The 26,587-nt window shown below is 35.9% G+C and overlaps 3 protein-coding genes across 9 annotated transcripts; 2 read left to right on the top strand and 1 right to left on the bottom strand.

Moving 5' to 3' along the window:
* The first annotated feature begins 463 nt into the window (after positions 1 to 463).
* On the top strand, positions 464 to 5,317 carry LOC107487073 (alkylated DNA repair protein ALKBH8 homolog). 3 transcript variants are annotated; one of them, XM_016107652.3, is made up of 9 exons: positions 464 to 634; positions 931 to 1,247; positions 1,353 to 1,454; positions 1,586 to 1,672; positions 1,907 to 2,032; positions 2,184 to 2,474; positions 2,610 to 2,675; positions 3,075 to 4,630; positions 5,053 to 5,123. In XM_016107652.3, exons 2-8 carry the CDS (start codon positions 948 to 950, stop codon positions 3,129 to 3,131), a joined length of 1,029 nt encoding a protein of 342 aa, XP_015963138.1. In that variant the 5' UTR covers positions 464 to 634; positions 931 to 947; the 3' UTR covers positions 3,132 to 4,630; positions 5,053 to 5,123. The 3 variants fall into 3 exon arrangements, with proteins under 3 accessions (XP_015963138.1, XP_020997621.1, XP_020997620.1); XM_021141962.2 differs by lacking the exon at positions 3,075 to 4,630 and having other exon boundaries at positions 1,907 to 1,937; positions 2,275 to 2,474; positions 5,053 to 5,317; XM_021141961.2 differs by lacking the exon at positions 3,075 to 4,630 and having other exon boundaries at positions 5,053 to 5,317.
* A 166-nt stretch (positions 5,318 to 5,483) lies between these two features.
* Positions 5,484 to 24,245, bottom strand: LOC107487074 (beta-amylase 8). Of its 2 annotated transcripts, none has more exons than XM_052261960.1 (10): positions 23,854 to 24,245; positions 9,252 to 9,476; positions 8,967 to 9,047; positions 8,588 to 8,791; positions 7,951 to 8,145; positions 7,519 to 7,683; positions 7,140 to 7,400; positions 6,342 to 6,554; positions 5,921 to 6,137; positions 5,484 to 5,842 (listed from the first exon to the last, which is right to left on the bottom strand). In XM_052261960.1, exons 1-10 carry the CDS (start codon positions 24,205 to 24,207, stop codon positions 5,820 to 5,822), a joined length of 1,938 nt encoding a protein of 645 aa, XP_052117920.1. In that variant the 5' UTR covers positions 24,208 to 24,245; the 3' UTR covers positions 5,484 to 5,819. The 2 variants fall into 2 exon arrangements, with proteins under 2 accessions (XP_052117920.1, XP_015963139.1); XM_016107653.3 differs by lacking the exon at positions 23,854 to 24,245 and adding an exon at positions 9,736 to 10,246.
* LOC107486980 (probable LRR receptor-like serine/threonine-protein kinase At3g47570) lies at positions 19,584 to 23,743 on the top strand. 4 transcript variants are annotated; one of them, XM_052261959.1, is made up of 5 exons: positions 19,584 to 20,238; positions 20,647 to 20,760; positions 20,872 to 22,347; positions 22,568 to 22,944; positions 23,253 to 23,743. In XM_052261959.1, the coding sequence occupies exons 1-5, from the start codon at positions 19,635 to 19,637 to the stop codon at positions 23,256 to 23,258; spliced, it is 2,577 nt and encodes an 858-aa protein (XP_052117919.1). In that variant the 5' UTR covers positions 19,584 to 19,634; the 3' UTR covers positions 23,259 to 23,743. The 4 variants fall into 4 exon arrangements, with proteins under 4 accessions (XP_052117919.1, XP_052117917.1, XP_052117918.1 ...); XM_052261957.1 differs by having other exon boundaries at positions 19,584 to 20,760; positions 23,253 to 23,740; XM_052261958.1 differs by having other exon boundaries at positions 20,647 to 22,347; positions 23,253 to 23,738.
* Positions 24,246 to 26,587: the final 2,342 nt, after the last annotated feature.

Raw genomic sequence — 26,587 nt, 5'->3', positions numbered from 1 at the left:
ACTATATATAAAGGTGAAAACTCAGGTGCAGTTAACTTCATGTGAAGTTGATAGATGAGAATCGTTAGATAATAATTTAATCAAACCTGTCAAATTATTTAATAATTCTTACCTATCAATTTTATATAAAATTAACTGTATTTAAATTTTTGCTATATAAAAAAAATAAGATTCAAAATCTTAGTATTTATTTAAGCAAATAATAAGGTAAGCACTAAATTAATCCAAGTTGGTTAAGTAAAGTACTAAACATTACCTATATAGTACATGGATTTTGATGTGGAATTGTGGAAATGTATTAAGTTCTGGCTTGGGCCCGGGCCATATCAAATGGCCCATCAAATTAATCTTAGAAAAGTTCAGACCAAATAGAATTGAAGAAAAACTTTAGAAAAATCTAAATCATCACAATATATATATATATTAATCCTAAATCTTAAATCCTAAATCGTGTTGTCTTCGATTATGATTCTGGGTTCGTTGAATGCGGCTTCAAGCTTTTCGCTCTTTGCCCTCTTTGCCCTCCATCATACTACTGCTCCCTCTTTGCCCTCACCGTCCTCCAAAACTAGCTGAAGACATTCCCCAAATCGGTCAAAATTGAAAAGTTCATTCCAATTCTCGATATTCAAAGGCATGTTCTTATAATTTGCATTTGCATTCTACCTGCTTTATCATAAACCCTAGTGTTTTAATTATCCTCATTCCTGGTGATTCATATTCCCTCTTTGTTTTCCTCCTTCACCAAAATCACTGAACTCGAGACATTTTCGTTCTCCATTGTAAAAGATACAAAGTTGAAACCAAAAGAAGAAGAAGAAGTAATAATTGATAACAATATGACGATTAAAATAAACCTGTTTTAGTGGCCAAATTTTGAATCTTTTATTGTATTTTATATGAATCCTAATGTGGTTTTATTTTGTGCAGCTTTGTTGTTTTCATTGATGGGTTTGCCGAGGTTTGGGCGTCCCAAGAATGGTGTTGAACTGAGTCCAAACCTGTATGTGGCAAATTGTGGACCTGCTGTGGGGATCTCCCATGATGACATTGCATCTGTTTTCTGCAAATTTGGTGAGCTCAAAGGGGTTTATGCAGCTGATGAGAGTGGCACACGTGTCATTGTGTCTTTCTCTGAAGAGGGTTCTGCACAATCTGCATTCAAGGCATTAGATGGAACCCCATGTCCTGAACTCGGAGGAAGGTCCTTGCATATTCGTTATTCAGTGATTCAGCCAACTCCAAAGGTCTAGATTCTAAGCTTTTCCTAATGGTTCTTGTGCTGCATTCATTATAGCATGAATTATTTTGAGTTTTCAGAGTAGTATTCATGAGTTCACATGTTTGTTTAGGATGAAGTTAGTGACATGGTTCCAGTATCTATTAATGCATCGGAATTGAGTATTCCAGGACTTTACCTAGTGCACAACTTCATTAGCGCTAAAGAAGAAGAGGTTAGCAGTCTTTTACTACCATGTGAATAGTGTTGAGTAGCATATTTGTATTTCTCTTGTATTCCTGCATCTCTTGTAATTTATTGAAAATTGGAACACATTTATAAAGTTGGGTATTTCCATCTTCTTAGGAATTACTCCAAGCTGTTGACAGTCGGCCTTGGAACAGTCTTGCCAAAAGAAGGGTTCAACACTATGGTTATGAATTTCGTTACGATGTGAGTTTTGAGGATCGTTTGTTTCTTCTCATTACATTTTTGGTTACTTTCTGTCAGACCAAAATGCTTGGGGCATCCAATCATTTTCTGGTCAGCTAAATAATTCTTTTGAAGAATTTATGATTACATTCCATCCTAACTTGAAATGTTTGTTATTCATAACAATTGGTTGCTGAATGACTTGAGAATATTGATTAATCTTGATTCTCCTTTCTAATAGAGTTTGCTGTACAGATTAGGAATGTTAATACAAGGCATTGCTTAGGTGAGCTTCCATCTTTTGTTTCTCCAATACTTGAAAGAATCTCATCATGTCCAACTTTCAAGAGTGCTGAACATATTGTTTTGGACCAACTTACTGTAAGTTACTACTATACTCGTAAATCTTAGATACTATTCTTTATATTCCTTCCTGAGGAAAGAACAATTAGTTATTATATTTATATCGTACTACTTGAACACTATTTTATGTTTGCTGTTCTAAGTTTGAACGTTGGCAAATATGGCACAGGTAAATGAGTATCCTCCTGGGGTGGGCTTGTCCCCCCATATAGATACCCATTCAGCATTCGAAGATTTAATTTTCAGCCTTTCATTATCAGGGCCTTGTATAATGGAGTTCAGAAAATATGAAAATGGTGATTGGCATACTAAAGTTGCCTCAAGTGCTGTTTCAGAAGGAGGAAGTCCGGAAGACGATTCAAATTTTTTAAGGAAGGCTATCTATCTACCCCCTCGATCTTTGCTACTCTTGTCTGGAGAAGCACGTTATGCATGGAACCATTATATTCCACACCACAAGGTCTAATGTTCTGTAAATGATTACACTTCTATTATTAGCACATAATATGAATACTAGATTCCCTTGCTTAAACCACATTGAGGGTGTATGTTGATGATATAATTTTAAACCTAAATGCATATTCTTCTTCCATAGATTGACAAAGTGAACGGCAGAGTCATCAGAAGGGCATCAAGAAGGGTCTCTTTCACATTTCGAAAGGTATGTGGGCTATTGATGTTTCTCTGCATAGAAACACCACATTTATCCCTTTAGTATATTTTACTTGTAGCGACTCAGTATCTAGACTCAGTATCTAGATACTCAAGGCGAGCCTAAGAAATTAAAAGAATGCTTGCTGTTAAAAGAATATTTGTCGTTTGTGGTTATGGCTTTTTGTGTACTTTCCATTCTTTATTTTATATTCTGTTCTAATTAGTTGACATAGACAATCTTTCCTGTAGAATATTTCCTTAAAACCAATTATTAGCGGCTTTAAAAACACATGCGTCAAACTGTAGAACAATTTGCATGGCCATTGTTCCCCATAACCTTCGTATAATCTTAGGAGATTTGTTGGTGCCTGCAACTCCTCTAAAAAACAACTCTTTTTTGGACCAGGTTAGAACAGGTGCATGCGAATGTGAATTCCCTCAGTATTGTGACTCCCAACGATAATGTTTATTAAACTATTCTTCCACCTTAACCTATGACAACATTCTAGAAGACTTATCCTCCTGTTGCTCAATCTCCTCAATTCTTTTACCAATTAATCTTGTTTTATCATTGATATAGGAACCATTTTTTTTGTGCACTTTGATCCATAACTCTCCTCTACCAATTCTTTTCCCTTGTTCTTCCGACTCTTCTTCCATCCGCAGTGCAAAGCTTTTCGAACCACCAGTGTGGATATATAGTTGCTTTGATCGATTAATCGCGTTTTTTCTGCACTTCTCCTTTGTCTCAGTTTCGGCGGGAGTGACCGTTAAGGAACAATCTCCAATGCTCTCGATCAATTCCCGGCAGACTTTGCTCAATGTTTCTTCAGTCGTAAATGTTGGCTCGTAAAAAGCATCGTACAACCTCAGCCTTGCTTCTTTCCAAAACTTCTCCATACTTTTCAAAATATTTTTCTTGACAGTTCCTTCATTATCTTCATCAAAGTAGAAAATTTGCTTGATGCATTCGTTATAAACCTTGTCTTTAGTGGTAATCTTACGCCAACTTTCCTCACAGATAGAAAATTTTCCATAGTCAGATCCCAGCAGACCAAGCACGCAACTCAACAGTCCAGTTTCGTCTCCAATTACTTGCTTTACACTTTTGAACCTAAGCACGATCTTCCTTTCGTTAGGCCGTTCCATAGCCTCCCTCACGCTTAGTCTTGCCGGCGTGATTGTGCCGTCAGAATTGCCCAAAACTCTGTAGTCTTGCGTCTTGGACAATTCTGACGGCACAATCAAGACTAAGCGTGAGGGAGGTTATGGAACGGCCTAACGGTAGGAAGATCGTACTTAGGTTTAAGAGTGTAAAGCTAGCAATTGGAGACGAAGCTGGACTGTTGAGTGGTGTGCTTGTTCTGTTGGGATCTGACTATGGAAAATTTTCTATCTGTGAGAAAAATTGGCGTAAAATTACCACTAAAGACAAGGTTTATAATGAAAAGATAGTGAAGGAACTATCAAGAAAAATATTTTGAAAAATATGGGGAAGTATTGGAAGGAAGTAAAGCTGAGGTTGTACGATGCTTATTACGAGCCAACATTTACGACTGAAGAAACATTGAGCAACGTCGCCGAGAATTGATCGAGAGCATTGGAGATGGTTTCTTAATTGTCGCGCCCGCCCGCCGAAGCTGAGACAAAGGAGAAGTGCAGGAAAAACGCGATTAATCGATCAAAGCAACTATATACCCACATTGGTGGTTTGAAAAGCTTTGCACGGCGGATGGAAGAAGAGTATGAAGAACAAGGGAGGAGAGTTATGGATCAAAGTGCACAAAAAAAGATGGCTCCTATATCAATGATGAAGCAAGATTAATTGGTGAAAGAATTGAAGAGATTGAGCAACAAGATGAGTCTTCTAGAGTGTTGTCATGGGTAGGTGGAAGAGTAGTTTAATGTTTTACGAAGTGAAGGAGAAAGCATCAAATATCTATGACACTGAGAGTTGCTGAGGTATGTTTTGTATTTAGTTGTTTTTTTCTTGATGTTTTATGTATACAACGCATTGATTAAGAATCATGAAAAGGACGTATATGAGCTTCAGGGTGGTTTTTTTAATCCTTTATAGTCAACTAAATAAGCCACGGTTCTCCACAACCACACCTTGGTCAACACCAGGCTTTGTAGTTTTAATGGCCAGACTCTTTTCTCTTCTGTCTTGCCTCCATTTTCCAACTTCCAAGGCCCTACACTTCTGTGAGATTGGTGCCGAATGTTAACCCCAGATTTCAAGTGGTTATGGGGCTAGCATTCCATGTCATTTGTACCAGCTCAAATAATTGGTATAGGTGCACCAAAGATTTATATTAGAATATGTGAATATGACCTGATGTACATTGAATATTAAGTAGGATTTCTTTTGTGATCTTATGCAGGTGTTCATCCTGCTGATGAAATGTGGTTTCACTCCGATATTACATAACAATACGATGGGGTTATTCTGGAAGACCATGATTCTTTATTTTTAGCAAAGTTTATTTTTCATATCTTTCTCTGCTCCAAAATATTGTACCAAAATACATTTGGGTGGTGGATAAAACTCTCTTACTGATTTCACAATTTGCACTGGCAATTTAGAAAAGGGAATTATGAACGTGAATTTTAAACCTCATTGGAATTCAAATAGTGGCCATCTCTTTCCATACATGTTTTAAGAATAAACCAAAACTCACTACCACAGATTTTTATGCCTACAAAGAGTGAGCCAATTTGGATTGGTTGATTAGTTAGTTCACTTGTCAACTTAAACAAGTGTCTAGGAGTTTTCAATTTCACCTTGTGTTGGTGTATGCAACAACCCATCATCTAGCAACTAAAGTGAGAACAAAACTTTTCACTAATTTTTTATACAGTTACGATCCCTAATAATTCTTCCCCCTCATCCTAAAATCTTAGATCCTCCCTAGCCTTAACAAGCTTGCAATGCGGTATGACCGCATGAGGCTACCCGAGGACTAGAAGTCTATATCTTGGGGACTCGAGGCCTATAAAATATAAACTTATTAAGTATTTATATTTAGGTATGAATAATACTATGATAGATTACACTTGGCACAACATGACTATCTACTTTGAAGAATGCCCCTTTCACCCTTTGCAACCTCCAAAGGCTTACATCTCTTAAAAGTAAAATTTGCAGCAATTATATGGCTCCTGTAATCTCACCTGCAAGTGTAGATAGCTAAAATAAACATTAGATGAAAAAAAAAAATACTTGATTACAATGTCAATGAGAATCCTTACCGTGCATGGATTTAACGAAGAAATCCAATTCCGACAGGCAAACATTTCCTTGAAGCATAGATGGTTGTCGGACAACAAAGAACGAGAAGTGCCGGCGATCTGGATCATTGCTGGGCTTGGCCATCTCAACTAATCTCTTGTAACCTTCTCTATCATAGCAAAGAGGAGCATTCTCTCCAGCAGTAACCAAACCTCGATCCCAAGCTGAGTTTAGTACCTGTAGAGCATGAAACAACTGATTTTATTGACAGCGGATCAAAGAAAAGTTGGAAACATCGACAGGTGCATGTGAAACCAAATAAGTTATGCTATGCACACTATCAAATAACATCACTCCTATCTTCACGCAAGCCACCTGAAAGCCAGATAATAGCGGAAGAGCATAGCAGAAGAAATCAATGAGGCAATGAGCTAAAATTACCTGCCAACTTAAACCCTCTGGATCAATTAATGATTCATTAGCTTCCTGGTTGGAAAGATGAAATCCTACACAGACAAATTTCATGGTGACAGAATGTTTTCTCAAGATCTCAAACACAGGAGAGTATCCATCCTGATTCGTGGGGTTGTGATATCCGGCTGTCAACTCTGCTGCATGACTAGGAGTCTTATACCACCAGTATACAGCAGGAACCTGCACACTATCTAATTTTTAGGATATGCAATGACCATATATACATACCTACAGAATCAAGAACTAAATCCTTTTGCACTAGATATTGGGGTTTGATTTCTGATTTTTTCACATCTCAAGAAGGAAACAGTTTACAGAAGCATTTACTATTTAACAGAACGGCATTGGAAAAAAATATATTCCCCCAAGAAAATTAAACTAATCAATCATTGGCCAGAACTTTAAAAGGAAAATATTGAATTTAGTTAAATTCAAAGTGAAAGATCCAATTGAACAAAATGAATTACCAATTCTTAGTGACTCCAAAAGTGAGAACCATCAACATTATTAGTCAATAGGCGTCAGTTTCGTATCCCAGAAAAATGGGATGAAAAACTCATGGCCAAGCTTTATGCAAAAGATCCATCCCTGAATTTTCACTCCGTTTTAAGGGGATAACAAACCGAGTCTAAGCAATAAGTACCATCAACCAACTATTCAAGCAATCAATGCAAGAAGAAAACTAACACCATCCAAATCTAGGACAAGCAGAAGATGGAACTATGATGGAAAGAGCCTGGTATTTGTCTATATGGGAACCAATACCTTGACAACTAATTTTGTATCCTCAAAAGCAAGGCTTGCAAGGGACAGAACATTATCTGCATGGTCTATTAATGTCTGGGAATACCAATGTAAGAAGAAGCGTCCATAATAGTTGTCATAATCACCTCGTTCACAAAAGAATCCAGTTTCATGTGGCATAGAGTTGTAGTGTCCAGCATTATCAGGTCCTCTAGCCCAGAAAGAACGACCACGTAATTTGGCTGCCATGCGCAGACTATGTTGCAGGTATTTATCATAGCACTGTTCATACAAGATGAAAAGGAAAACAGGACTTCATTGTTAGCAAACGAAATATATGAGATCACCTGCAGTGCCTACAATGCAGAAGAATGCAAATATTTTAAAATGAAGCCAATACCTGAAACTCGCCTATTCCAGGATACCTCCATCCCATCCTTTCTGAAAAAGAAGGGTATTTCAGCTCCCCAGATGCACCAAGTCCAATTTCTACTGCAGAAATCAGACCTTCTGCAAACAGGTCATCAAACTCTGTCCTGAAGCTTCTCATCATATCAAAATAGACCTGAATACATTAGATATGGTTAATAAGTAATAACCAAAACAGATAGGAGCATTATTTTGTCTTGAAGAATAAACGAAGGATATAACTTATAGAAGGTACAGCCACCAATAACCATGTATATGCATAAAAAGGACTTAACTACAATCAAAACTAATATGCAAATGCAATGAACTGGAATTTGATGATATGAAGTGAACACTTTTTCTTTTTCCTTTTTTTGCCCCCTCAAATCACGGAGAGTTTTTGATGTGTTAGATGTTTTCATACCTCAATTCCAGTTCTTCCTTTCAGAACACGCTCTTTGTCAATTCCCCAGGAAAGGCATTCAGTATTCCTCCGCCCTTCACGATCTGTAAAGAATATATCCGGGTTATCTTTTCCCATATCCAAAACCCATTGTGGCAGGGCAATCAATGCATCACTAGAACCATTCCCTCCACATTCATGAAATGCCATAACAACCTTCAGAATTTAAAACAAGAACCAAATTAGATACTTCAATAATGCTAGATATGCTTCCATTTCCCATGAAAAGAATAAATGTCCACAAGAAATTAATAAACCCAAACCATCCATTAGTTACTATGTCTAAATAATAGTAGAAGACATGAAGAGTCGCTTGAAAGTTTATAAACTGAAAATAGATTTGTCATGATCTGACAACATTTCAATTAAACCTCTTGTCCCTTTATATATATAGTTTCAAGCATTCAGATCGCTAGACTTCATTAAAAGTTCAAACCATACAAGCCACCCTTGTGTTAGAAAATAAACGATTTGGTGTTGTTACCAAAATCTCAGACATCCACACTCATAATATAACATATTCATGCGTTTGGTAAATTTACTTATTCAAAGGATGTGAACACATGTATTAAATGATAAAACCAATTTTAATATATACCTGTAACTTCAGCTTAAATTCTCTAATAATGCTAAAAAGATCCCTATAGCCAGACCACACATATTTCTGCGGATTCCAGCCTTCAACAATACCCCACCAACAATCCACAATGACGCCATCCATATTTAAAGACTTAAGATGGATTAGCTCCTGTCTAATGCCTTCAGGGTCAATCAACTGGCAAAATTTGTTAATAATACCAGCCTGCAAGAAATGGCGAAGTTTATAACGGAAATCTTATGATTAGATATGAGGTAGACACAGTGACAAAGGACATGCAAAATTAAAACCTGTTGATGTGTAATTTGTTGCATAGGACAAACTACACAGGTTGGATGCTAGTCCAAGATGCAGCAAGCACCAAATAGAAGACACTTACTGGTAGCTTTGAGTAAACCGGAACATATGGTGTGCAGGTAAAGTCATTCTCGTGCACACCAGAATGGATATCATGTATGAGCTGCATCAATAAATTACACAATCAGAAGGTCCTGAACTACATATGCTCAAATATAATGCTCCACTTGGTGAGCATTGATACAAAAGTTAAAAGCCTAAATATAAAGCATGCATTAAATTTTGTTATAGAACAATCTAGATTCCAAGGAACCGACATTTACTCAGTATCAGCATATAAACATTTCAACTATTCAAAACAAGTCACCTGATCGGCCTCCAAACAGTGGACTACATTTACAGGGCTTGCACTTGTGTATTTCTCGTTCTTCGAGTCCCTTTCTGCAATTACCACAGAATCTATCGACGCAGGCGACAAGCATTCATCAATTCTAAGTGCCGGTGGCTGATTCCCTAGTGTCTCTTTAACAGAGCAAGGTCTCAAGGAACCACCAGAGAGTTGACTTTCAACTGACCTAGCTGCAAAAGATCCCTGCACATAATCATGGCTCCTAGAGGTTAAACTATTAAAGGTTACAAATAATTTAGTTAGCATTCTCACTCGTAGACTTAAGTATCAAGCAAGCAACTAAATTCAAAACACATTATAGAATTGCTTGCAAACAAAGTTCAAAAACCTTCTAATTTCTAAAACAAATCTGCAATATTGAAACTTATAATGACAATCAAACATAACCATAACCAAAATTGAGCTTAACCACGAAAATTTTCAGAGAATCGAGAAAGCTAACCACGTGAGAAGGTGGAGGACATTGCCGGTAGGTGGTGCCATCAGCTTCAACAACCCAACCGGCGTCACGCGCGAGTGCAGCGAGTACGTCGTTCATGTCAGCACGCGCCGGGAGAGGGAAGTTCCCGTACTGCCGGAGACCGGCAAGCATACGGCTAGTGATGGCACGGCGGTGACGCTCGCGGAGCTTAGTCCGCTCCTTCTCCTTCTCCCTCTCTTTCTTCCCCTTTCCGGCAGGATTGGCGGCGGCTGCAGCGAAGCCGCGGGGACGGCGGGGCTGTGGGTTAGAAGTAAGAAGGTAATCGGAGCTGTGGTCGCTTTGAGGGTCGAGATCTTGTGCGGAAGCATCGTCGTTGATGGTCTTCATCTTCACATAATCATACTCCCTTTTCTACTCTTCACTCTCCTTTCATACTCTTTAATACGTCACAATTCAATTCACACTTCCCATTTTCCCAATACTCTCTCCACCAATAACATTGTTACGGGATTCCAAATTCCAATACAAATACATATATGATATAACTACCACTGTATTTATAATAATTAAATAATTAAATTAATTTTAATTTTATTATTCATAAAACTGATAAAATCTAATGATTTAATTTGAGAATCTACTTCCATTGTTTATGACTTATGCGAACCGGTGATATGAACAGGTTCCACCAATTATACGCTCTTGCTTTAATCTCTGGTCAACGCTTCGAGACCAATCCCCTTATGTTTTTTGGGGGGCCGTATATAATTGGGCCAGAAAAATGACTGGGCCCATGAAGAGTCAATGTATTCCAAAAATACAGAGAGACCCGTGACCAAAAAAAAAACAAGGAGATCTGGAACCAATTTGGCGAAGGTTCTGTAAGGTGTCAAAGCTGCCGAAAGTGCCGAAAGAGATGTGCCAAATCCTGCAAGTTAACAATTGAATAGAGTATGTGAAGATGATTAATAATTTCTAATCATAATTAAAGAGTTTTTAAAATATTATGTATGCGTCAAAAACCAACAAACTAGTCAATACATATATGTGTATGTGTTAGTTAACTCATATTTTATATTTTAATAATCATCTGTTGCCTCAAGTGATATTTAAGTACTGGCACCATTATGCATGGGACAATAGAAACACCTCTAACCAAGTAGCCTCTCTTATTATTATTCCTGAAATGAAGCCTGTCTCTCTTGTCTTCTCCACATTATTTTGGTACGAATACATTATTCACTTCTTTCTTATTACCACTCTGAACTCATCACTACTGTGGTTTATCTCAAACACTAGTAGTAGTAGTAGTAGTGCACATGCATTGTTGCTAGGAAATGAGAGTGATCATCTGGCTTTGCTCAAGTTCAAGGATTCAATATCCAAGGACCCTTTTGGAGTCTTGGATTCTTGGAATACCACAAACCACTTTTGCAAGTGGCAAGGAATCACATGCAATAATAGTCCCAAGCAACAAAGAGTTATTGAATTGAGATTACCAGGATATTATCTGCATGGATCTCTGTCTCCTCAACTCAGTAATCTCTCTTTTCTGAGGCACATAGACCTCGAAAACAACAGCTTCTATGGAGATATTCCCCAAGAGCTTGGTCTCTTGTCACACCTGCAGGTACTTTATCTTGATAACAATTCTCTGACTGGTGAAATTCCTATAAACTTGACCAGTTGTTCTGAACTCACAAACTTTGACTTCTCATGGAACAATTTGATTGGTAACATACCAATTGGAATTGGATCTCTTTCCAAGCTCAAAGAATTTTTCATTGAGAGAAATAATTTAAGTGGAAGAATCCCACCATCCATAGGTAATCTTACATCCCTCACTTCCCTAGTGTTGATTTCTAATGACTTGGAGGGGAATATTCCACAACAATTATGTGCCTTGCAAAACTTAACATATTTATTACTCGATTCGAACGAATTTTCCAGTACACTTCCATCTTGTCTTTACAATATATCATCTCTTAGTGTGTTATCAGTTTCAAACAATAATATTAGTGGCTCTTTGCCGGCCAACATTTTCCACAACCTCCCAAATCTTCAATTTTTCCAAATTGGAACAAACAATTTCTCTGGAAAAATTCCACTTTCTGTCACAAATGCATCTTTACTACAAGTACTTGATTTGGATCGAAACCATTTTGTGGGACAAGTTCCAAGCCTAGGGAAGCTAACAAAACTTCGATTTCTGTCTGTATCTGAGAACAATCTAGGTGGATTTCCAACTAAGGATTTGAAGTTCTTGAAGCCTTTGGCCAACTGTAGTAACTTGTACGTGCTTGGCATATCTGTCAATAACTTTGGAGGCCAGTTGCCAAATTACATTGGTAATTTGTCTACACACTTGAGCAATCTCTTTCTTGGTTATAACCAAATATATGGAAAAATTCCTGCGGAGTTAGGAAATTTGGTTAACTTAACTCTCTTGAACATGCAAGGCTGCCGTTTTGATGGGAATATTCCAGCTACTTTTGGACAGTTTCAAAAGATGGAAGTATTAGAGTTGAGTGGAAACAAGTTTTCAGGAGAGATGCCAGCCTTTATAGGCAACCTCAGCAAGTTATTTCTCTTGGATTTGTCAGACAATATGTTTGAAGGAAGCATTCCTTCAAGTATAGGAAACTGCCAGAACTTACAACATCTTAATTTTTCCAAGAACAATCTCAGCAGAACCATACCATCTGAGATTTTCAGCATTTCTTCCTTAACAATCTTATTAGACTTGTCACAAAACTCATTCAGTGGCAATCTATCTGATGAAGTGGGAAAGCTACAAAATCTCAATTTCCTGAAAGTCTCTGAGAATAATCTAGTTGGCAACATTCCTGCCAGCATTGCAGAGTGTCTAAGTTTGGAGTTCCTTTATTTGCAAGGGAATTCATTCTCCGGAGCCATACCATCCTCTTTGGTTTCGCTTAAAGGTCTCCGAAAATTAGACATATCACGAAACCATTTGTCAGGGTCGATTCCTGAAGGATTGCAGAACCTTTCACTTGAGTATCTCAATATCTCTTTCAACATGTTAGATGGAAAAGTGCCGACAGGAGGAGTTTTCAAAAATGTGAGTGAGTTTGCAATGATTGGAAACAATAAGCTTTGTGGGGGTGTTTCAGAGCTTCATTTGCCACCATGCCCTTCTGAAGCTAAGAAACCAAAGAGACACCACAATTTCAAGTTGGTTGTAGTGATAGTTTGTGTGTGTGCTTTTTTCTTCTTCTTATCCCTTCTCCTAACCATTTGCTGGATGAGGAAGAGAAGCAAGAAAATGTCTTCTGATGATTCACCAACAATAGACCAGCTGGCTAAGGTTTCCTATCAAAGCCTACACAATGGAACCAATGGATTCTCAGAAGAAAATTTGATAGGGTCTGGAAGTTTTGGTTCTGTGTATAAGGGAACTCTTGAGTTAGAAGAAAGTGGTGTTTTTGTTGCCATTAAGGTCCTAAAGCTTCAAACCAAAGGTGCTGAGAAGAGTTTTGTTGCTGAATGTAATGCACTCAAGAGTGTGAGGCATCGCAATCTGGTGAAGATTTTAACATGTTGCTCAGGTACAGATTATAAAGGGCAAGAATTCAAGGCTCTAGTTTTTGAGTTCATGACAAATGGAAGCCTAGAAAGTTGGTTACATCCATCAACAGAAATTGCAAATCAAACTGCTGCTAGATCACTGAACCTTGAGCAAAGGTTTAACATCATCAATGATGTTGCCTCAGCATTTCATTATCTTCACTATGAATGCGATCGAGCTATTATTCATCGAGATTTAAAGCCAAGCAATGTTCTTCTCGATGATTTGATGGTAGCTCATGTGGGTGATTTTGGCTTAGCAAGACTACTTGAGAAGAATATTGGAGACTCTTCTATGCAAACTACCTCAACTGGACTGAAAGGAACTTTTGGTTATGCTCCTCCAGGTATATAAATAAAGGCTCATCCTTAAATATTTTTTACTTCGAATTTGTTATATTTTATACAATTTAATTTTAAAGCATTGCCAATGCAAAGTAGTTTTAAACCTGCATCTAATTACAGAACACAGCATCAAAATTATACTCATATTTTATATCAATAGTTTAGATTTAACAGAATAACATGCTAACTAGGAAGCACTGCACTCCTTACTTTTTTTTTCCGATCGCAAAGTCCTGTTTACACTTTCTAAATTTACTTTGGTTACATTATTTTAGAGTATGGAATAGGTTATCAAGTGTCTATGGAAGGAGATATGTATAGCTTTGGGATTCTGATATTAGAAATGTTGACCGGAAAGAGGCCCACGGATGAAATGTTCAAGGACGGTTACAATCTCCATAAATATGTTGAAGTTTCAATTTCAAGTAACATTTTCAAGATTGTGGACCCTTGTATCCTTTCCATGGGAGAACAACTACAGCCTGGGATTGAAAATTGTTTAATTTCACTGTTTAAAGTTGGACGGGCTTGTTCAATGGAATCACCAAATGAAAGAATGACTATGGTTGATTTAATGAGAGAGCTTAATCGAATCAAAAGTTGTTTTCTTTCTGGCTTCTACTCAACTCATGGAAGCAGATCAGATTATCAGAACATTCATAAACTCGTAAGTGCATTGTTTTGTATTCTTTCCCCTTAGAAAATTTAATCTGACCTTTTTTTTAAATACTACTATTTATTTATTTTTATTAAACATGCCTAATAATAATAAATAAAACTAATTAAGATGAAAAAGAATTTTTCTATCAACCAATACATCTTCATTCAAGACTTCAACTCTTCAAGTGCTAAATGTAGAAATAATAAATAATATTTTAGAAAAAAAAAAAAAGACGTGAGCCTTGAGGTTAGTTGGGTTGTTTGTGAAATTTGAGAATTCTTAAGGGGCTAATGCGTGCTTTGTGTTTTCTCCTAGGTCTGATGGGGAACAAAAACAATCCAGTGACAAAAGTTGACTTCCCAATGTTTGACCTCGCTTTGTATTATTGCCGAATGCAGAGTAAAGGCCCTACAACCACCGATAAAGGATTTGGCAAACTCTTTTCTTGCACTGAACTTTATATTATTTTTATTTATGAGCAATAGTAGGGGCCAGCAACTTTGGTATTTTGTAATTATCAATTGGCTATCAATAGAGTTTTTAATAGTGTGAGATTACATCTAATAGTAAGAAATCACTCATTTTTGTTTTGATGGTTAAGTGCTGGCCAAAAAACATAAAAGTTGTTGGCCCCTAGACTTTTCCTTTATTTTATTTGAACTTTGAATATGTACTGTGTAATGTAAGTGTACTAATAAGATTGCCCGTTTAGACAATAAAATTTCATAGCCACACGAATAAAAATGTCAAAAACCGTTTTTTTTATGTTTTAATAATTAAAATTTAATATATATAACTGATTAATTCGTATTATTTTTATTAAACTTAGACCAACAAATCAGTTTAACTAAAAAATTAATAAATTAAATTTTGAATCGATTTAAATTAATATTTTTTAATAAAAAATAACTATAATATTTTTATTATAAAAAATAATTAAAATATTTTTATTATATAAAAAAATAAAGGATTAATCTTACATACAAGTGATTCTGTTATACAAGTTCTTTAATTGATATTACGCTCAATTGCGCCTCTAACAGAAAGGGTTCTGTTTCCTTTTTCGAATTTCTTGCTTTCTCTTTCTCTTTCCTCATTTACGTGCTTTTCTCTCTTTTCTCTTTCTTCGTTATTCTCGATTTCTATTGTTTTTTTGACATCAACCTCTGAAATCATTTTTGAAGTGTTTCATCTTTATCGTTGTGGTTTTTCTCGTTCTTCTTTTGATTTTGCAACATTATGTATTTTTTTTTCTTTGTTTAATTTTTTCTTCCCAAAAAGAATTATGAGAATATGAAATAAGAAAATGAAGAAAAAGAAGCATGAGGAGGAGAAAGAAGAATAGTTCTGAATTATGCATAAGGTGTACTTCAATATATTTTAAATCCTCTGTATTTCTTAAATGCTTTGGCTGTGTATTTCTGTAATGCTTTGGGTGTATTTCTGTAATCTTTTGGGTGTATTTCTGAAGTTCCATTATCTTCAAAACGATTTCAAAACTTGATTTTAGAAACCATGAAAATCGAAAAAAAAAAAGAAACAAGAATACCAGTGATAAACGCATTATCTTCAAAACAATTTCAAAACCATGAAAATGAAAAAAAAACGAAGCAAGAATTCCAAAGATAAACATAGGTAAAACAACGAATGAAAAGGCGAAGAGAGAACGCATGAAGGAGATTGAATAAATTTGGCAAGAAGCTCATTTTTATAGAGAAAGAAACAAAGAGTGGTTGAATAATGTTCCTTTATTTTCTAACGTGAGAATGTAATGCGCGTGTATTTTGTTGGACTTGTGCCAACTTATAAACCTTGTAAGTCAAAAAAGATTAGGCCTCAATAAATAATATTAATTTAGATTAGTTCAAGATTTAATTTACTATTTTTTAGTTAAATTAATTTATTTAATTTAATTTTAATAAAAATAACACAATTTAATCAAATATATTAATTAAATTTTAATTATTAAAAAACAAATTTATTGTCTCTGTTAAAAGAACCACTAAAGAGTTGACGGACCTAGCTGCAAAATATCCCTGCACCTAATCATGGCTCCAAGAGGTTAAACCGTTAAAGATTACAAATAATTTAGTTAGCATTCTCACTGGTAGACTTAAGCATCAAGCAAGCAACTAAATTCAAAACACATTGTAGAATTGCTTGCAAACAACGTTCAAAACCTTTCAATTTCTAAAACAAAACAATATTGAAACTTATAATGATAATCAACCATAATCATAACCGAATTTGAGCTGAAATCACGGAAAAAATTTCAGAGAATCGAGAAAGCTAACCACGTGAGAAGGTGGAGGTCATTGCCGATAGGTGGTGCCATCAGCTTCAACAACCCAACCGGCGTCACGCGCGAGTGCAGCGAGTACGTCGTTCATGTCAGCACACGCCGGGAGAGGGAAGTTCCTGTACTGCCGGAGACCGGCAAGCATACGGCTAGTGATGGCACGGCGGTGACGCTCGCGGAGCTTGGTCCGTTCCTTCTCCTTCTCCCTCTCCTTCTTATCCTTGGCGGCGGGATTGGCGGCGGCGGCAGCGAAGCCGCGGGGACGGCGGTGCTGAGGGTTAGAAGTAAGAAGGTAATCGGAGCTGCGGTCGCTTTGAGGGTCGAGATCTTGTGCGGAAGCATCGTCATTGATGGTTTTCATCTTCACATGATCATACTCCCTTTTCTACTCTTCACAGTTCACTCTCCTTTCATACTCTTTAATACGTCACAATTCAATTCACACTTCCCATTTTCCCAAAAATACTCTCTCCACCAATAACATTATTACGGAATTCCAAATTCCAATACATATATGAAATAACTGCCACTGTATTTATAATAACTAAATAATTAAATTAATGAAAGAAATTAATTTTAATTTTATTATTCTTAAAACTGATAAACATCTAATCTAATGATTTAATTTGAGAGACAAACACTGAAAGCTAATCTACTTCCATTGTTTATGGCTTATGCGAACCGGCGATTGAACAGGTTCCACCAATTATACGCTTTTGCTTTAATTTTTGGGTTCTGTATATAATTGGGCCAGAAAAATGATTGGACCCATCAAGAGTATGTTTTTTTTCTTGGTCATAGGTCTCTTTGTACTCATGATCAGGGATATTTGCAGCGTAGTTTAGATCTATTTTGAGCCTAAAACTCATTCCATCTGAATATTAATTTTATTTGTAGTTTAGATCGAATGATTTTTAAAAAAATTAAATCCGATCCAAGCCAATTTTAAACGATTTGGATTAAATTGGATTTACGATTTTGTAAATAAAAAAAATTAAATATATATAACAAGTCTCAATTATTAAATAATCAATAATGACATAATAAATCTCAACAATATCTTAAAAAATTAACAATAAAATAACAATAAAAATAAAATTATAAGTTAGTTAAAATAAATAAATAAATTATGTTTTGAATATAAAATATTTATTAAATAATAATAATACATAAATAATATAAAAATATATAACAAATTGAACATACTATAAATAAAACTGTAAATATAATAATAATGAAATAATAATATTATAGTACAATTTTGATTGAATTGGATCGGTTTTAAAAAGTAGATCCAAAATCTGATTTGAAATTTGATTCATGTAGTTTGTAAAAAATAAAGTCCAATCAAATTAAAATTAGTGCAATTTAAATCGATTATTTTCGTTTTATATTTGAATTGAAAAAACAGTTTAATTTAAGTCGGTTTGAATTTTATCATCTCTATTCATAACTTTTCTCACTAATTTCATTAAGGTGTTGTCTAAGGTGCCAATGCTACAAGAGTGCCGAAAGACAGAAAGAGATGTGACAACTCCTGCAAGTTAACAATTGAATAAAGTGTGTGAAAATGATTAATAATTTGTAATCGCAATTAAATTTTAAATATATTATGTGTATGTCAAAAATTAACAAATTAGTCAATATATATATATTAGTTAATTTATAAATTTTGTATTTTAATATATATGTTATAAGTGACTAATTTTTTATGTATATATAATATAATTGTTAAATTTTAGTGTGTTAATAGAGATAAACTATATATAATCTATTTTATCTCGATATTTTAACTTACTCATTGCAATTATTAGAATATATTTAGGATATTATATTAATATAGTATTTATGTATAAATTTCAACTGTTTCACCAAACTATATATAAAAGTCCTACCAAAAGCTGGAACCTAAAGAAAATAAAATCGATGCGTCATACTGTATATGCCGTTTCTCATGCGCTTAGAGTAGAGTAAACCAAACAACAACAACAAAACCTTATCCCACTAAGTGGGGTCGGCTACATGAATCAAAGGATGCCATTGTGCTCTATCATGTATCATGTCTACAGAGAGACCGTTTACATATAGATCTCGTTTGACCACCTCACGGATGGTCTTCTTAAGTCTTTCTCTGCCTTTCGCTCTTTGTCCATCTTCCATCTCATCCACCCTCCTGACTGGATGTTCTATCGGTCTTCTTCCCACATGTCCAAACCACCTGAGACGCGATTCAACCATCTTTTCCACAATGGGTGCTACTTCAACTCTCTCCCTTATATCTTCATTTCTTATTTTATCCAATCGCGTATGACCACTCATCCATCTCAACATCTTCATCTCTGCCACACTCAGCTTATGTTCGTGCTCCCCTTTAGCCGCCAACACTCAAAATAAAATGAGAAGTTAAAGTTTCATATTAATATACGTGGAATACATAATGAATCGCATCACTAGTGGGAAATTTACATTATTGTTGCGTTGCTTGGGACATGGGAATGATTTCAGATATGAAAATTCAAATATGTCACTTATTATCAAGTTGCTATGAAAATTCAAAGATACTCGAAATGGATGAAGACTCGCATCGGTGTTACCATACAGATCACTATCGATAGTATATTGACTTGACTTTTTATCTAAATACATGTATTATTTAACTAATTTTCAATATATATTTTATATTTGAAGACATATTTCGTAAGTTAGATTTCTTCATGACTCGCATCACTGTCGCTATGCAGATAGATCACTGTCGAATGCAACTTAACAGTTTACAAGTTTCTCTAGGACTTGGACTAATTTGTATTGTAATGACCTGGTCTATAATGCATTTTGGGCCATACATAAGAGAAGAGGATAATTGACTTGACTTGACTTTTACATAGATATTAGCAGTAAATTGAAAATTGGTAAGAATTATCAAAATATAAGAAATTGTTGCCTCAAGTATTTAAGTACTCGCAACATTATGCATGAGACAATACAAACACCTCTAACCAAGTAGCCTCTCTTATTATTATTCCTCAAATGAAGCAAAACATTATTCACTTCTTTCTTATTACCACTCTGAACTCATCACTACTGTGGTTTATCTCAAACACTAGTAGTAGTAGTAGTAGTGCACATGCATTGTTGCTAGGAAATGAGAGTGATCATCTGGCTTTGCTCAAGTTCAAGGATTCAATATCCAAGGACCCTTTTGGAGTCTTGGATTCTTGGAATACCACAAACCACTTTTGCAAGTGGCAAGGAATCACATGCAATAATAGTCCCAAGCAACAAAGAGTTATTGAATTGAGGTTACCAGGATATTATCTGCATGGATCTCTGTCTCCTCAACTCAGTAATCTCTCTTTTCTGAGGCACATAGACCTCGAAAACAACAGCTTCTATGGAGATATTCCCCAAGAGCTTGGTCTCTTGTCACACCTGCAGGTACTTTATCTTGATAACAATTCTCTGACTGGTGAAATTCCTATAAACTTGACCAGTTGTTCTGAACTCACAAACTTTGACTTCTCATGGAACAATTTGATTGGTAACATACCAATTGGAATTGGATCTCTTTCCAAGCTCAAAGAATTTTTCATTGAGAGAAATAATTTAAGTGGAAGAATCCCACCATCCATAGGTAATCTTACATCCCTCACTTCCCTAGTGTTGATTTCTAATGACTTGGAGGGGAATATTCCACAACAATTATGTGCCTTGCAAAACTTAACATATTTATTACTCGATTCGAACGAATTTTCCAGTACACTTCCATCTTGTCTTTACAATATATCATCTCTTAGTGTGTTATCAGTTTCAAACAATAATATTAGTGGCTCTTTGCCGGCCAACATTTTCCACAACCTCCCAAATCTTCAATTTTTCCAAATTGGAACAAACAATTTCTCTGGAAAAATTCCACTTTCTGTCACAAATGCATCTTTACTACAAGTACTTGATTTGGATCGAAACCATTTTGTGGGACAAGTTCCAAGCCTAGGGAAGCTAACAAAACTTCGATTTCTGTCTGTATCTGAGAACAATCTAGGTGGATTTCCAACTAAGGATTTGAAGTTCTTGAAGCCTTTGGCCAACTGTAGTAACTTGTACGTGCTTGGCATATCTGTCAATAACTTTGGAGGCCAGTTGCCAAATTACATTGGTAATTTGTCTACACACTTGAGCAATCTCTTTCTTGGTTATAACCAAATATATGGAAAAATTCCTGCGGAGTTAGGAAATTTGGTTAACTTAACTCTCTTGAACATGCAAGGCTGCCGTTTTGATGGGAATATTCCAGCTACTTTTGGACAGTTTCAAAAGATGGAAGTATTAGAGTTGAGTGGAAACAAGTTTTCAGGAGAGATGCCAGCCTTTATAGGCAACCTCAGCAAGTTATTTCTCTTGGATTTGTCAGACAATATGTTTGAAGGAAGCATTCCTTCAAGTATAGGAAACTGCCAGAACTTACAACATCTTAATTTTTCCAAGAACAATCTCAGCAGAACCATACCATCTGAGATTTTCAGCATTTCTTCCTTAACAATCTTATTAGACTTGTCACAAAACTCATTCAGTGGCAATCTATCTGATGAAGTGGGAAAGCTACAAAATCTCAATTTCCTGAAAGTCTCTGAGAATAATCTAGTTGGCAACATTCCTGCCAGCATTGCAGAGTGTCTAAGTTTGGAGTTCCTTTATTTGCAAGGGAATTCATTCTCCGGAGCCATACCATCCTCTTTGGTTTCGCTTAAAGGTCTCCGAAAATTAGACATATCACGAAACCATTTGTCAGGGTCGATTCCTGAAGGATTGCAGAACCTTTCACTTGAGTATCTCAATATCTCTTTCAACATGTTAGATGGAAAAGTGCCGACAGGAGGAGTTTTCAAAAATGTGAGTGAGTTTGCAATGATTGGAAACAATAAGCTTTGTGGGGGTGTTTCAGAGCTTCATTTGCCACCATGCCCTTCTGAAGCTAAGAAACCAAAGAGACACCACAATTTCAAGTTGGTTGTAGTGATAGTTTGTGTGTGTGCTTTTTTCTTCTTCTTATCCCTTCTCCTAACCATTTGCTGGATGAGGAAGAGAAGCAAGAAAATGTCTTCTGATGATTCACCAACAATAGACCAGCTGGCTAAGGTTTCCTATCAAAGCCTACACAATGGAACCAATGGATTCTCAGAAGAAAATTTGATAGGGTCTGGAAGTTTTGGCTCTGTGTATAAGGGAACTCTTGAGTTAGAAGAAAGTGGTGTTGCTGTTGCCATTAAGGTCCTAAAGCTTCAAACCAAAGGTGCTGAGAAGAGTTTTGTTGCTGAATGTAATGCACTCAAGAGTGTGAGGCATCGCAATCTGGTGAAGATTTTAACATGTTGCTCAGGTACAGATTATAAAGGGCAAGAATTCAAGGCTCTAGTTTTTGAGTTCATGACAAATGGAAGCCTAGAAAGTTGGTTACATCCATCAACAGAAATTGCAAATCAAACTGCTGCTAGATCACTGAACCTTGAGCAAAGGTTTAACATCATCAATGATGTTGCCTCAGCATTTCATTATCTTCACTATGAATGCGATCGAGCTATTATTCATCGTGATTTAAAGCCAAGCAATATTCTTCTGGACGATTTGATGGTAGCTCATGTGGGTGATTTTGGCTTAGCAAGACTACTTGAGAAGAATATTGGAGACTCTTCTATGCAAACTACCTCAACTGGACTGAAAGGAACTTTTGGTTATGCTCCTCCAGGTATATAAATAAAGGCTCATCCTTAAATATTTTTTGCTTTGAATTTGTTATATTTTATAGAATTTAATTTTAAAACATTGTCTTTGTTTTACGTGTACATCTCACTAAAATACTTTACTCGGTCGTTACATCAAAATTAAACTCATATTTTATATCATTTTTTTCCCAAAGCGAAGTCTTGTTTACACTTTCTAAATTTACTTTGGTTACATTATTTCAGAGTATGGAATGGGTTATCAAGTGTCCATTGAAGGAGATATGTATAGCTTTGGGATTCTGATATTAGAAATGTTGACTGGAAAGAGGCCCACGGATGAAATATTCATGGACGGTCACAATCTCCATAAATATGTTGAAGTTTCAATTTCAAGTAACATTTTCAAGATTGTGGACCCATGTATCCTTTCCATGGGAGAACAACTACAGCCTGGGGTTGAAAATTGTTTAATTTCACTGTTTAAAGTTGGACTGGCTTGTTCAATGGAATCACCAAATGAAAGAATGACTATGGTTGATTTAATGAGACAGCTTAATCGAATCAAAAGTTGTTTTCCTTATACTCAACTCATGGAAGCAGATCAGAACATTCATAAACTCGTAAGTGCATTGTTTTGTATTCTTTTCCCTTAGAAAATTTAATCTGACCCTTTTTTTTAATACTACTATTTATTTATTTTTATTAAACATGTCTAATAATAATAAATAAAACTAATTAAGATGAAAAATAATTTTTCTATTAACCAATACATCTTCATTCAAGACTTCAACTCTTCAAGTGCTAAATGTAGAAATAATAAATAATATTTTACAAAAGAAAAATACAACGTGAGCCTTGAGGTTAGTTGGCTGTTTGTGAAATTTGGAAATTCTTAAGGGGCTAATGTGTGGTGTGTGTTTTCTCCTAGGTCTGATGGGGAACGAAAAAAAAATCCAGTGACCAAAGTTGACTTCCCAATGTTGACAGCGCTTTGTATTATTGCCGAATGTAGAGTAAAGGCCTTACAACTATCGATAAAGGATTTGGCAAACTCTTTTCTTGCACTGAACTTGAGTATTATTTTTATTTTATTTGAACTTTGAGTATATACTGTGTAATGTAAGTGTACTAATAAGATTGCCCGTTTAGACAATAAAATTTATGTATGCATGCTTGGTTTGTATATTATATTTCGTAGCACATTGATGATGCAAATTTATTGTCTCTGTTAAAAGAACCACCAAAGAGTTGACTGACCCAGCTGCAAAAGATCCCTGCACATAATCATGGCTCCAAGAGGTTAAACCGTTAAAGGTTACAAATAATTTAGTTAGCATTCTCACTCGTAGACTTAAGTATCAAGCAAGCAACTAAATTCAAAACACATTGTAGAATTGCTTGCAAACAACGTTCAAAACCTTTCAATTTCTAAAACAAAACAATATTGAAACTTATAATGATAATCAACCATAATCATAACCGAATTTGAGCTGAATCACGAAAAAATTCAGAGAATCGAGAAAGCTAACCACGTGAGAAGGTGGAGGGCATTGCCGATAGGTGGTGCCATCAGCTTCAACAACCCAACCGGGGTCACGCGCGAGTGCAGCGAGTACGTCGTTCATGTCAGCACACGCCGGGAGAGGGAAGTTCCCGTACTGCCGGAGACCGGCAACCATACGGCTAGTGATGGCACGGCGGTGACGCTCGCGGAGCTTGGTCCGTTCCTTCTCCTTCTCCCTCTCCTTCTTACCCTTGGCGGCGGGATTGGCGAAGCCGCGGGGACGGCGGCGCTGAGGGTTAGAAGTAAGAAGGTAATCGGAGCTGCGGTCGCTTTGAGGGTCGAGATCTTGTGCGGAAGCATAGTCGTTGATGGACTTCATCTTCACATAATCATACTCCCTTTTCTACTCTTCACTCTCCTCTCATACTCTTTAAGGTAGCGTTTGTTTTCAGGTACTGAGACAGAGACTGAGAGACTGAGATTTAGTATTGTGTTTGTTAGTTCAGAGACTGGTACTAAAATTTCTGTCTCTATCTCCAAAATTTCAGTATTTCAATACTTCCAAAAAATAGGGACACAGGGGACTGAAATTTTTAGAGATGGAGACTGAAACTTTAATAACATTTTATACCTTAAATACTTTCATTTCAATTAATTAATTCCAATTTTACCCTTTGTGCAAATTAAATTAGAGTTTCATTCTTATTTCAATTCATGTCTCCTATTTTGCACCAAACAGAATACTGAGATTTGTTTCAATCCCTGTCTCTCAGTCTCTGTCTCTCAGTCTCAGTCTTTCTGTCTCTGTCTCTCCACCAAACGCTACCTAATAGTCACGAAATTCACACTTCCCCATAATCTCTCCACCAATAACATTGTTACGGGATTCCAAATTCGAATACAAATACATATATGATATAACGACCACTGTATTTATAATAATTAAAAAATGAAAGAAATTAATTTTAATTTTAATTTTATTATTCATAAAATTGATAATGGACGCGCTACACATTCATGTAACCATGTAACCAAGTTGGCCCAAGTCTAAATAGAGTTACACACATTAATGACGAGTGAAAACACGCGTTCGAAAATCCTTTGTTACTTCGTGCTCATTATGAAAAAACGTTACTTCTTCCTCAACACAAAATCGCTCCTTCTCTTCGAATCTCTCTCAAAATCACTCAAACTAGAGTCACATTCCCTACAAAAACCACTACTGGAGAAGAATCGCAAAAAGATTTGGCAAAGAACAACCAGAAACTAATGAAAATAGCAACAGAGATTCACCTTCCTCCTCCTCCTCCTTTTCTTCATTCTTTTTAGCGTTCCTTTTCTTCACGTGCTTTCTTCTTATCTTCATTCTTTTGTTGTTATTGCTGCTGTATTTTTTTTGTCTTTTCCTCTTTCTCTCCTTGGTAAAAAAGCAGTAGAAAGTGAGGAGAAAGAGTTTTAGATTGTGCAGAACAGAAATGAACCGAAATGGCCAATTTCACTAAACCGAACATCATTCATGTCCTGAATAAAACGTCATAAACATTTAATCTTCAAAGAAAAATATTTCTACATGCACAAGGACTTAATGGGACACACTAACAATCAAGTAAATCAAAATGAGCAACTCCACTGAATTGAACAACATTCATGTGCTGAATAAAACATAAACATTCAATCATCAAGAATAGCATTTTTCCATGCAAAAGAAGTCAACTGAACATATAACAATCAGGTGAACCAAAATTATCAACACCACTGAACCGAACACCAATCATGTGCTGAATAAAACGTGATAAACATTCAATCATTAAGAAAAATATTTCTACATGCACAAAGACTCAACTGAATACATTAACAATCAAGTGAATCAAAATGAGCAATTCCACTTAACCGAGCAAAATGTTGGTGTTGTTGGTAAAGAAGCAGAAGCAAAAGAAGAACCTACGTGCGCGAATTTAAAAGAAGAAGGAGGAAGAGGAGGAGGAGGAGAAATACTATTCTTATTGATTGAAAGTTGATCACCATTTATTCACCACATGAACATTGTTCGGTTCGGTGGCCTTTGTGATTTTGATTCACCAAATGAATGTTGTTCGGTTCGGTGGCCTTCTTTTACTTTATTCAGTGTTTAAGATTATGCTGATAGCATGCAGCAATCATTTCCTACCTGTCTTAACATAATAACCTCATTCAACTGATTTGAAGTTGAATCATTCATTGTTTCCATTCAGAAATGTAGATCGAAGAAGAAGAACGAAGAAGAAGAACGACGGAGTGTATTACGTTGAATTTAATGCAGATCAATAATGAAAAATACGAGCAGAGAAGAAAAACGCGAACAGAAGAGAACGACAAAGAAGAAGAAGAAGAACGAAAACGCGAAAAAATAACAAGGTTTATGTTATATGAGGCGCGTGTATAACAAATGCACAAGGAGGTTGGAAAGGCGCCTTTGATTGAAGTTACTTGAATAATTTGGATGAAAAAATTATATGAAAGTAGAACTTTTCTGAATTGATAAAATGATAAAATCTAATGATTTAATTTGAGAATCTGCTTCCATTGTTTATTACTTATGCGAACCGGTGTTGAACAGGTTCCACCAATTTTACCTCTTGCTTTAATCTTTGGTCAACGCTTAGAGACCACTCCCCTTGGGTTTTTTGGGGTGCCTAATATAATTGGGCCACAAAAATCACTGGCCCATCGAGACTCAATGTATTCCAAAAACACACAGAGATCCATGACCAAAAAACAAA

Source organism: Arachis duranensis, chromosome 5, assembly GCF_000817695.3.
Source record: "Arachis duranensis cultivar V14167 chromosome 5, aradu.V14167.gnm2.J7QH, whole genome shotgun sequence".
Lineage (NCBI taxonomy): Eukaryota > Viridiplantae > Streptophyta > Magnoliopsida > Fabales > Fabaceae > Arachis > Arachis duranensis.
This window is presented reverse-complemented; position numbering and strand designations above follow the sequence as displayed.